This window comes from Labrus bergylta, chromosome 19, assembly GCF_963930695.1.
Source record: "Labrus bergylta chromosome 19, fLabBer1.1, whole genome shotgun sequence".
In the NCBI taxonomy this organism is placed as follows: Eukaryota; Metazoa; Chordata; class Actinopteri; order Labriformes; family Labridae; genus Labrus; species Labrus bergylta.
The window spans coordinates 6,446,955-6,459,230 of record NC_089213.1 but is presented as its reverse complement, the minus strand read 5'-3'; the positions used below and the strand labels follow the sequence as shown (position 1 = coordinate 6,459,230).

General features: G+C 43.8%; 2 protein-coding genes across 2 annotated transcripts; one reads left to right on the top strand and one right to left on the bottom strand.

The window, feature by feature from the left end:
• Window positions 1-2,909: 2,909 nt before the first annotated feature.
• agr2 (anterior gradient 2) lies at window positions 2,910-5,560 on the top strand. The gene is made up of 8 exons (XM_020646679.2): window positions 2,910-2,990; window positions 3,157-3,290; window positions 3,390-3,453; window positions 3,538-3,590; window positions 4,047-4,123; window positions 4,432-4,495; window positions 5,184-5,267; window positions 5,355-5,560. Exons 2-8 carry the CDS (start codon window positions 3,170-3,172, stop codon window positions 5,402-5,404), a joined length of 513 nt encoding a protein of 170 aa, XP_020502335.1. The 5' UTR covers window positions 2,910-2,990; window positions 3,157-3,169; the 3' UTR covers window positions 5,405-5,560.
• Window positions 5,561-7,388: 1,828 nt separating this feature from the next.
• On the bottom strand, window positions 7,389-12,164 carry tspan13b (tetraspanin 13b). Its single transcript, XM_020646678.2, has 6 exons — window positions 11,944-12,164; window positions 11,595-11,762; window positions 11,205-11,285; window positions 9,642-9,755; window positions 9,400-9,510; window positions 7,389-8,061 (listed from the first exon to the last, which is right to left on the bottom strand). The coding sequence occupies exons 1-6, from the start codon at window positions 12,004-12,006 to the stop codon at window positions 7,987-7,989; spliced, it is 612 nt and encodes a 203-aa protein (XP_020502334.2). The 5' UTR covers window positions 12,007-12,164; the 3' UTR covers window positions 7,389-7,986.
• Window positions 12,165-12,276: the final 112 nt, after the last annotated feature.

Sequence of the window (12,276 nt, the reverse complement as noted above, 5' to 3'; positions counted from 1 at the left end):
CCAAATGTGGATATTCTTTAACCAAATACATGAATAGGTACACAACTTGATATAACAAAGAAAACAAACATCTTTAATAAACGCCTCAGAGACTTTTTGACATAATTTCACACCCACTGAAAACGGCTCCATGACCCACTTTTGGGTCAGGACCCACCACTTGAGAACCACTAGTCATGTGGGGCGGCAGAAGCTCAGTCTGTAGGGAACCAGAGGGTCGGCGGCTCAAGGATCCTGTTTGTGCATGTGTGTGTATTTCCTCCTTTGTGTGTGTCGCATGTTCAACAACAGAGTGTAAAAACTGAATTTCCCCTCGCGGGATTAATAAAGTATATCTAAAAGAAAAAAAAAGTTTGTGTGTGTGGATTATAATTCTTAAAAGTTCTCTCTGTGGCGTAACATTTGAAAATCCTCCAGTGTGTAGCCAGGTGGGTTTAGGTGTTCAGGGTCAGGACTCTGAAACAGGAAGTAGCATCCTCTTTGAGCCAATGGGAGTGTGTGTGTGTGTGTGTGTATCCGTGTAATTAGGGTGGGGTTGAGGGCAGCTGCTGAAGGTAAATGAGCGCCCTTTAACCCGCCTGCATTTGCAAATATTGATACAGAGCACACACACACACACACACACACACACACACACAGAGACAGCTCTCTGTGATGAATCTTCAAACATTCACTGGAGGAAAGTGGGTGGGGGTTAAGGACAGCTCAGCGTTAAACAGTCCCACATCCTGCTTACAGGCCAACACACACACACACACACACACACACACACACACACACACACACTTACACTACCAGACACACACGTATTGTTTAATGTACTACGAGTTGTTTGTTTTATCTGAAACAGAACAAGCTAACAGAGCTAATGTTGCTAACAGTGTGACTGAATGAAACGACATCAACGCTTTAACTGAACTCTGACCTAAGAGTGTGTATGAGGTCAGACGGTGACACACCCAATGCTTACCACAGACACACAGTCACAAAAAACTGTCACTTTGTACAGTTTTCATTAGATAAACTCCGACCCCTCAACCCCTTTGTCCCCTTCTCCTCTTGCCCCTGTCATCCTCCTGTAATCCTGTCGTCACATCTCCTCAGCTCCTTGGCCCTTCGTCTGCTCGCCCCCTCATCCTCTCGCCCACATCCTGTCCTCCTGTACTTTCATGTCCTCGCCACCCCTCCTCCTCATCCAGCTTGTCCCCTTGTCCTCTCAGCCCATCATCCTCTCCTCCTCATGCCTCCTCATCCTCACACGGGGACCAGAGGAGGGGATGAGGGGGCAAGTGGACAAGAGGACAAGGGGATGAGGTGATAAGAAGACAAGAGAACAAGGGGACGTCCCCATCTCCTCGTCTTTCTGTTCCCCCATCATCTCGCCCCCTCCTGTACTCTCGTCCCCTCGTCGCCTCCTTTCCTTATCCACCTTGTCCCGCCGTCCTGTTGCCCCCTCATCCCTGTCCCTAGTCTCCTTGTCCCCTTGGCGGCTCCCCTGCTTGCCCCCTCATACTACTGTGCCTTATTCCCTCATCTCCTCGTCCCTTCTTCCTTTTCGCCCCCTCATCCCCTCCTCCTCTCCTACTCAAGGTCCCAATGCACTCATGTCAACATGACGACGAGATGAAAGGGTTGATGATCCTCCTGTACTCTCTTCCCCTTGCTGCCTCATTTCCTCACCCTCTTCGTCTTTTTGCCTCCTTGTCCCCTTGTCAACTCCTCTGCTTGTCCCGTCATCCTCCTTTACTCGTCTTTTCCCTCATCTCCTCATGCTCGCCCCCTCATGCCCTCCTCTCATCCTCCTGCACTCACATCAACAGGAGGATGAGGGAACACAGGGGCTAAGGGAGAATGATGAGGGACGAAGAGGACAAGGAGACGAGATGACGCCATAACGTACTCTTGTCCCCTCATTCCCTTGGACTCTCATCCATTGTCCTCTTGCCCGCTCTGCCTCTCAACTCCTTTGTCTCTGCTCCCCTCTTCCCCTTTGTCTCCTCGCCTCATCATCCTCTCCTCCGCATGCACCCTTATCCTCCTGTTCACTCGTTAAAGTACAAGAGGAGAAGACGCGGGGACTCAAATACATATTAATCATCGCACAGTGTGTGTACAGAGTTCTTTGTGTGGATTCAAACATCCTTCAGCTTCAGCTCTGAGTCAACATGTTGACTTAGCAGGTAAGACTCATTCAGGTTCACCTTTGAGTCCTGAGCCAATCACAGAGAGACCAATCATCATCAACCGGCCTCCGATCCAGGTTCTCATGCTGACCTGTCCTTGGACCTGAGCCAAACATGCTCTCACACATGAACACGGCTCCACAAAATACCGATTAAAAAAAGTATTATTTATCGTCTATCACAGCGTCCAAACTGTGTGAAATCACAAATATAAGATGAGTGAACGCGGGGATGAACACGCAGGCGACTAGATGTCTGCTCTCTCCCTCATAGGAGTCGTTCTGTCGGGTGTGCAGAGAGCAGAGCGCCAAATCCTCTTAACAGATCCTGATAAATGAAGATATCGCAGTTTATTGGAGAGCACCCATACAGGCCAGACAAGTTTGAACACACTCCAGGGTTCTGACGCATTCGGCTGATCAATAATTGAGATTAACACAAAAAGAGGCACGGAAAGGTTTGAACACAAGTGACACTGAAAAGATGCTTCACAGTGAATTGATGAACTCTTTAAATCGGTGCCGATTTAAAGAGTTCATCCTGTCGAAACATGAAATACACACGCTCATTATTTTAAATTCACCTTTCTGTCGGAATTAACACCGAATCCTTAAATCACCTATTTTCTCAGGGAGGTTTGGTGAAGGCAGGAAGAGTTGCCGTGGCATTCCGGCATAGTGCGAGGGGGAGGGACATGGGGCGGGGCCACCGGGGACAAGGTGTTTAAATTCAGACAGGAGAGAGTGAAAGTACAGCAGATCTCTCAGAGCTGTGGTCTCCCTTCACTCTCACCTGAGCCAGGAACAGGTAAGAAACAGGATACAGGGTGTGTCCTCACAGGACACTGTACTGTTTGCTCGCTGCTTTTTAACTGTAACTGTTCAAGGATGTTTTTTTTTTTCTACTTTCCCTCTCCTAATCTCAAAGTTTATTCTGTTTTACCTGCATGTACCTCCTGCTTCACCTGTTCCAGTTTGTCCGCAAAGATGATCAGAGCAGTGCTGTCCCTCCTCCTGGTCCTGGGGGCCATTTCCTCCGCCTTTGCCGCCGGTGACAAAAAATACATCCCCAAGTCCGGAAGGAGGATCCCCCAGACCCTGTCTCGAGGTGTGTGACACACCTGAGATTTAATGATTTCATTATTTAATACAAAGGTACAGCAGAGAGTCACAGTGAGTGTGTGTGTGTGTGTGTGTGTTTCTGCAGGCTGGGGTGATCAGCTGATCTGGGCTCAGACGTATGAGGAGGCTCTATACTGGTCCAGGTCCAGGTAAGTCTGACTTGCAGGCGTCCATTAGACTCAGGTGTTCACGGATCTGATGTTTCAATTGTGATTTTTTAAATTTTATTTCAGGAACAAACCTCTGCTGGTCGTGTTTCACCTGGAAGATTGTCCTCACAGCCAAGGTGAGTCTTTATCTGCTCACGTCTGTGACATCACACCTCGCCTGTTTGATATCATACCTCACCTGTAGACATCACATCTCACCTGTTTGATATCATACCTCACCTGTAGACATCACATATCACCTGTAGACATCACATCTCACCTGTAGATATTACATCTCACCTGTTTGATATCATACCTCACCTGTAGACATCACATATCACCTGTAGACGTCACATCTCACCTGTTTGATATCATACCTCACCTGTAGACATCACATATCACCTGTAGACATCACACCTCACCTGTTTGATATCATACCTCACCTGTAGACATCACATGTGCCATGTTTGATCACACTTCACCTGTGGGGCACATTACACCTCACCTGTAGAAAACACTCCTCACTTGTAGAAAACATTCCTTACCTGTTTACCATCTCACCTGACCTTTGTCACCTGTGTGTCCTCCTGCAGCAATGAAGAAAGTCATTGCCAACAGCTTCGAGATCCAGAAGATCCTCGATGAAGAATTCATCGTCCTCAACCTGGTGGTGAGTAACTCACGTTTTCTGTTTGATGATAATAATTACATTTTAAACTAAAATCATTATAATTGTTATAATGCTTTAAAAGAGTTCAGTTAATGATGAGTAAACCAGTCGGTTTGGGAGGAAACATCCTCAGCGACTGTTTGCAGAGTTTAAATAAACAGTCAAACAAACATTCAACTGTCATCGACGTGAAGGTAAGGTGTGACGTCACCTGTCTGACGGTGAGCACCTGAAGGCAGAGAGGAGTTTACCTTTGTTTTGATTTCCAAGAAATGGGTTTGACTAAAATATTTTTTTTTCTGTTTCAGTACGAAACCACAGATAAAAACCTGACGCCAGACGGACAGTACGTCCCCAGATTCCTGTTTGTTGGTAAGAACAAAAAGCTCTCATAACGATCGGGTTATTAATCACCTGTTAAACAAACAGATCGGCTCCTCCAGGTGTAACGACCTGTCGTCATGTTCACACTGTGACCGTCTTTATAATACGTTCAGTTTTAATGTATGTTTCTCATTACAGTATTTACACTGCAGATTAATAAGTATATTAATTTAATTTAACTAATAAATACACTGCAGATTAATAAGTATATTAATTTAATTTAACTAATAAATACACTGCAGATTAATAAATATATTAATTTAATTTAACTAATAAATACACTGCAGATTAATAAATATATTAATTTAATTTCACTAATAAATACACTGCAGATTGATAACTATATTAATTTAATTTAACTAATAAATACACTGCAGGTTCATTCAATCAGTGTTTGATGTTGTTAACTTTAACGTCCTTCTGAGCTCATTCAGAGTTTAAATGACGTATAAAGCCAGTAACTTTGGCGGAACAGCGCCCCATGTGGCCACACATGGCTATTACAGTATTATGCTTAAACATAATAAAAGGGTCACAGACTGACGGGGTTTAAACTGATTATTAGTTATTAAAAAAAACAAAACATCGTGTTATGTCTCCTGTCCAGAGTCAAGAGCTCATGAGAATATTCAAATGTTTTATGTATGACCTTTGACCTTTCCGTGTGTGTCTTCAGACCCCTCCATGACCGTGAGGGCCGATATTGTTGGTCCGTATGGTAACCGCTTGTACGCCTACGAACCCCAAGACCTGGATGCCTGTAAGTACCGGAGCACACCTGAGTAGAAAGATGTGGTTAATGATGCTGTGATGACGTGTCGGTGACGTAACGCCTCCTCTCCCTCAGTGAAAAAGAGCATGGAGAAGGCGAAGAAGCTGCTGAAGGTCGAGCTGTGATTGGACGGAGGAGCGGAGGAAAACATGCTGTCGGTTCGTACCCCGCAGCACGAAGCACTGGAACGTTTCACATCTTCGTCCTTACCATGAATTTCTTCTTTGTTAATGTTACTGTTCATCCAAAATGTCTTTTCAATAAATATGGAACTCTTCAAACAGTCTGTTCTGTTTTCATGTACACCAGAGAGCACAGTGAGAAAACATGAACAGGGATTTAATGCTAGTTTAAAACATGACATCTTTATTGATTCAACATCCTCTGGCGTGGTCATATGGTAGATTATGGATAATAATACTGGCAGATTATTGTGTTCTTTATTTATTAGGGGTGTCCATGACTAAGGATTTACATGTTATTGGTCAGATATTGCCAGATGTCATTAATTTACATCATTAGCGATAAACCATTTGACTTCTTAACTTGTAATAAAAAAGTATATGATGACAGGACTTGATCCGTCCCTGTACTACCTCCTTAAGTCTGCATTTGGGGCGGCAGTAGCTTAGTCCGTATGGGACTGGAGTTGGGAACCGAAGGGTCGCCGGTTCAAGACCGTGATATGAAAGTTGGTCTGGTAGCTTGAGAAGTGCCAGGACACTTTCTGAGAACTGCCGAGGTGTCCTCGAGCACTGAACCCCCAACGCATAGCAGTGTGTAGCAGCCCCACTCTGACATCTCTACACTGATGCATGTCTGTGAGAAGCATTGTTCTAAATAACAGAGAGTAAACCAGAATTTCCATCAGATTAATTCACATATATAAAATAATTTAAAATATATATATATGGTGACTTTATGACGATATTACAAATATCCATTTACAATACAGAAGGCACACAACAGATTTAACCACCACAGCAGCCACAATCTACGCATCTGTCAGACCACACGCAAACACACGTCTTTTGAATCACCGTTTACTGTGATCGCTATAATCCAACAAATACCGTCCTGCTGCATCGACAAGGGTCCCCACGATCCAAATCCAGTTTAAAGAGTGAATTAAAAAACATCCACAAAGACCGGCAGATTGCTTCCAATTTTCCACATCTCTCCCCACTATGTTTTCTGTAATAATTCATTTTTAGGATTCAGTTTATTTGACTGCGATACATCAAAATTTCGGCCGCGCTCTTACATCGTGTCCTCTTTACTGCGTGAATTTCAGTTTCCCCTTACAAACAGTAACGTCCAGTGTTTTTGTGTTGGAGGTGGATAAAAGGAAGTGAGGCGTCTTGACGAGCTGGTGACTCAAATCACGACACTCAAAAAAAGGGCTTGTTAATAAGCGGCTCGCGATGAGCTTGAAACTTTTTCTCTCCGGTGTTGACACAAGTCAAAGCTCAACATTTCAACCATGGATACGGATATTATTAACGCTCCGTTATCTCCACTTTGTAACACGAGCTAACGAGCGCTGCTGAGGGAGAAAAGTGAGTGCCAGGGCCTTTTAGAGCCCCCTCCTGCCTCGTCCTACGTTAGCGACAGAGAGGAAAATAGAAACAGGGGGGTTGGGTATGAACGGCGTGCTGCATCGCTTGTGGGCAGTTAAAACATTAAAATAGGAAACAATAGCATCAAGCTGATTTTGTCGCTGATGCTCATTTGGCCAATGGTCAGATAGAAGTGATTGTACCCAACCTAAAGAGCCTCTGCATGTTTCTAATAAGCTCCACGAGCAGAAACGTGCTCAAACTAGGATCAATATTGGAGATGCTTTTGAAAAATGGAGAGAGGTTAGAACACAGAAAGGTTTACAGACCGATGCAGAGCTGGATAAACACTGAAGCTTCAGAGTTCACCACATGGTGACCTGTGTGAGCATCCACTCTAGAGAGGAGGGGGCGGGGGGAGACAGCGCTCTACAATGTTTAGAATTTAGTCTGCAGTACCCATTTTAAACACTAGGGGTCAGAGTTACATATTGCTCCTATTGAGCCACACCTGTGGAATGTTTCTAAACAGTGCAGTAATCACGTTAAATCAGTGTGTGAATAGACTTTATTAGTTCGATCAGATGATTGAGCTTTGTTCCCTTAATCATCATCACGAGAGAGATTTAGATTATTATTGATGTTTCATAAGAGCTTTTCACAATAAGAGCGTTCATATTTACAACATTACTGATGAGGATTATGATGATCAGACGTCACTGTTTCCTCCACAAAATCCTTAACGCGCACACACGCACACACACCTCTTTATACATGGGTGGATCATCCTCTGAAAGCCGTGGGTGATCTCATGTTAATAAGTTAAAAAACATATATAAAATATGTGCTGAGTGTGTGTCAGTGGTATTGTTTATGTTATGTGTGTCTGTGTGTGTGTGTGTTTGTGTGTGTGTGTGTCACACCTGTGCACGCTGACACACACTTAGGAGAGTGTCAGAGTCTTATTGATCACAGTACACACACACACACACACACACACACACACACACACACACACACACACACAAACACACAAACACACACACGCACACACGCTCATATTAAACCAGCAGCATCAGTAGCATCAGTGGACACACACAGGTGTGTCTGGTCCATTGTGGGGAGGTCAGTATGGGGGGGGGGAGGGGTCACAGGAAGGCGCTGGGATTGGCTCGAGGGTCCTTCTGGTTCCTGTAATGATAAGCCAGCCACACCCCCACGACCTGACACACACACACACACACACACACACACACACACACACACACACACACACACACACACACACACACACACACACACATTTTACAATATTTGATTAATACCTCATCATCTGACACCTGTTACAGCTGTTATGACACCTGTTACAGCTGTTATGACACCTATTATGACACCTGTTACAGCTGTTGTGACACCTGTTACAGCTGTTATGACACCTATTACAGCTGTTATGACACCTGTTACAGCTTTCATGACACCTGTTACAGCTGTTGTAACACTTGATACAGCTGTTATGACACCTATTATGACACCTGTTACAGCTGTTATGACACCTGTTACAGCTGTTGTGACACCTGTTACAGCTGTTGTGACACCTGTTACAACTGTTATGACACCTGTTACAGCTGTTATGACACCTATTACAGCTGTTATGACACCTGTTACAGCTTTCATGACACCTGTTACAGCTGTTGTAACACTTGATACAGCTGTTATGACACCTGTTACAGCTGTTGTGACACCTGTTACAACTGTTGTGACACCTATTACAGCTGTTATGACACCTGTTACAGCTGTTATGACACCTGTTACAGCTTTCATGACACCTGTTACAGCTGTTGTGACACTTGATACAGCTGTTATGACACCTGTTATGACACCTGTTACAGCTGTTGTGACACCTGTTACAGCTGTCATGACATCTATTACAGCTGTTATGACACCTATTACAGCTGTTATGACACATGTTACAGCTTTCATGACACCTGTTACAGCTGTTGTGACACTTGATACAGCTGTTATGACACCTGTTATGACACCTACTACAGCTGTTATGACACCTGTTACAGCTTTCATGACACCTGTTACAGCTTTCATGACACCTGTTACAGCTGTTGTGACACTTGATACAGCTGTTATGACACCTGTTACAGCTGTTGTGACACCTGTTACAGCTGTTATGACACCTGTTACAGCTGTTGTGACACTTGATACAGCTGTTATGACACCTGTTACAGCTGTTATGACACCTGTTATGACACCTGTTACAGCTGTTATGACACCTACTACAGCTGTTATGACACCTGTTACAGCTTTCATGACACCTGTTACAGCTGTTGTGACACTTGATACAGCTGTTATGACACCTGTTACAGCTGTTGTGACACCTGTTACAGCTGTTATGACACCTGTTACAGCTGTTGTGACACTTGATACAGCTGTTATGACACATGTTACAGCTGTTGTGACACTTGATACAGCTGTTATGACACCTATTATGACACCTGTTACAGCTGTTGTGACACCTGTTACAGCTGTTGTGACACCTGTTACTTTCTCACCTCTGTGAAGCTAAAGAAGAGGCCGATGCCCCCCGCAAACCGCAGAGCCTCTCCTGCATGCTCCTGGATCTTCTCTGCACACGGCACACACGCATGGTTCGGAAAACACACCTGGGTAACACACACACACACACACTTTTGAAACTTTGACTGTGTCATCATAAACACAGGTGAGGGTATGACATCACTCAGACAGGATACAGGTGTGTGACATCACGCAGGCATGAGGCAGGTGGACTCACAGCTTCACAGGTGTGGTTGTTGTCCACCTCTCTGAATCCACAGCAGTTTAAACTCTTCTCCACGTCTCTCTGAGTGCTCTGAGAGTTATTCCAGCCGACCTCCAACAGCTCCTCCTGCAACACACACACACACACACACACACACACACACACACACACACACACACACACACACACACACACACACACACACACACACACACACACACACACACACACACACACACGAGGTATGAAATGTTCTGTAATAAATGCGACCTGCTGCTCCGTGTGAGCGGTGATGTGACTCAGATTAATAATTAAATCGAGTCACATTAATCTGACTGAAACAACAAAGAAGCTTCACATGAACGTCATGAGACCGAGAATGTGTGTGTGTGTGTGTGTGTGTGTGTGTGTGTGTGTGTGTGTGTGTGTGTGTGTGTTAGGATGATCCGGGATCATTTGTAACAAACATAAAATTAATCTAAAGACGAGAACCAGGACCCAAGTCTTAACCAGGAGAGAGTAGTGAATCAGCAAATCAATCGATGAGCCTCTCAGCTTATTCACATTTGATATACATACAAAAACATACAGAATACATACAGGATATATATTGTTAGGGCTGTGTAACGATGACTTTTTAAAGGCGTTTAATCGTGTGTTTAATCCCATGTTTGAAATCCCTTTATTTTGAATTTTGAGTTTTATCATGCTTTTATTTTGTTTTTTTAAATGTGTTTAGCTAAGGGTAATTTCCCCCTGTTTGGATACAAACCTGCTTTTATTTTGAAAAAAAAAATAAGAGACTTGTGGTAGACTGAGGGTTACTTAACATATATTAGGGCTGTCAGCATTAATGTGATATGGTCTGAAATTAATGCATTAATCTCATCTTATTTTGTCCCTTCAGGCTCTCCGTAGATAGTCGTCCTCAGTGTCTCCCTGTAGTCTCAGTGATGTAAAAGAAGGACACTGCTGCATCTTTGAATGTCTCATTTCACTTTAACAAACTCTCAGACAGCTCAGCTGACGAGTCCAAAGTAATATCCACCTTATGACATCACACATTGAACTTATGACATCACACATTAACCTTTGTCATCGTTCCTTTGAGCTGTCTGGCGTCAGTTTGGGATCCCTAACCACTTCCTGTTTCTGCGCTTAAGTTAATTTCTTAACCTTCCATCTACAGGATGGGCCTTACTATATTTCAAAATAAAAGCATGGTTGATTCAAACAGCAAGTAAAAAAACTCTCAGCTTAAGACAGTACAAATTTCAGAATAAAAGCCTAACAAAATCAGTTTTTAAATGTGAAATATTGAATTTCAAAAGCTGCAATTATTGTGATTAAAACTTGAAATTTAGCAAATTTCTGTAAATATGTTTTTTCCCCCCCCTGAGCTCAGGCTCACAGGATGACTGGGGCTTTCTTTGGTTTTTCTCGTGTTGTCTTGAACTGAGGAATCATCTTTCCCCACAAAGTTTATTTAGTAAATGGCAGTTCACTGTCTCCTCTAAAGGCACGATAACGACCCCATGATGGAGAGAAGCTGCTCTGGGTCAAACCGCATCTCACCTGCTGTTCTCTGTTGACGGCCAAACAGGCGCTGGAGACGGAAAACTGAACAATGAAGACCATGAAGAGGACGATCATGTACTGTGACCTGACTGTGAAGGAATAACAACACAAAAACACACACACACACACTCACACACACAATAACACTCCAATGTGTGTGAAATTGGACACTGCTCTGGATCCTGTTTCATTTCATTAATAAATTATCAGAGAAGAGATTTTCCAAAACACAGAGCGGAGTGAGCTCAACATCATTAACATACATTTAATTATCACATTTTTATTTATAATGATCAGTTGAATTATTCTACACTAAAACACACACACACACACACACACACACACACACACACACACACACACACACACACACACACTGAAGGATACGAAGAAGAGGAGGACCTGGTGGTGCTTCATCGCCCCTATGAGTCCGGCCACAGCCACGAGGAAGAGGAACACCCCGACCCCCACAACCCCCCCGACCACCTGGAAGCTGGAGACCAGACCGAACCACATGCCCCAGACCGCGATGCCGACCAGGAGCAGACTCACCATCTGCACAAACACACACACACACACACACACACACACACACACACACAAACACACGCACAAATATTCATATAATCAAAAACACACAGAGGTCTTAAACCTGATTATTTACACACTAACACTGTGAATAAATTATTGAATTCATAGAGTTTATCAATATGTCAAAGAGCCTCTCCTCACTCACCACATACAGGATGTTGAGCGCGCACAGACAGATTTTGGAGCACGTGAACCCGGCAGCGCCCATCTTTTAAAAAAAATCAATAAAAATCAAATCGATAAAAAAATTAAATATTTGTTTCTGACCGTGAAATCCTCGGAGACTCGATCAGCTGATTTGTTGGTTGCTTCTGTGCGAGCTGGAAGCTGACACACGCACGAGGACTCCGGAGGTGAGGCATGACGCCTTCAAAATAAAAGTCCCAGGAGAGCTGTGTCTGTCCTGCAGGTAAAGACAGACGGAGGTAACACACAGTAACAATGTTTGAGTTTCAGCCTTCAAAACTCCTGTAAAAAA

Excerpts from the sequence above, each read along its gene's own strand:
- agr2 (XM_020646679.2), top strand. The coding sequence starts at position 3,170 with ATGATCAGAGCAGTGCTGTCCCTCCTCCTGGTCCTGGGGGCCATTTCC. Across the intron at positions 3,454-3,537 it reads CTATACTGGTCCAGGTCCAG|GAACAAACCTCTGCTGGTCG; the intron begins GTAAGTCTGACT and ends ATTTTATTTCAG. Across the intron at positions 4,496-5,183 it reads CCCCAGATTCCTGTTTGTTG|ACCCCTCCATGACCGTGAGG; the intron begins GTAAGAACAAAA and ends GTGTGTCTTCAG.
- tspan13b (XM_020646678.2), bottom strand. The coding sequence starts at position 12,006 with ATGGGCGCTGCCGGGTTCACGTGCTCCAAAATCTGTCTGTGCGCGCTC. Across the intron at positions 11,763-11,943 it reads CGCTCAACATCCTGTATGTG|ATGGTGAGTCTGCTCCTGGT; the intron begins GTGAGTGAGGAG and ends GTGTTTGTGCAG. Across the intron at positions 8,062-9,399 it reads TCTTCTTTAGCTTCACAGAG|GTCGTGGGGGTGTGGCTGGC; the intron begins GTGAGAAAGTAA and ends TGTGTGTGTCAG.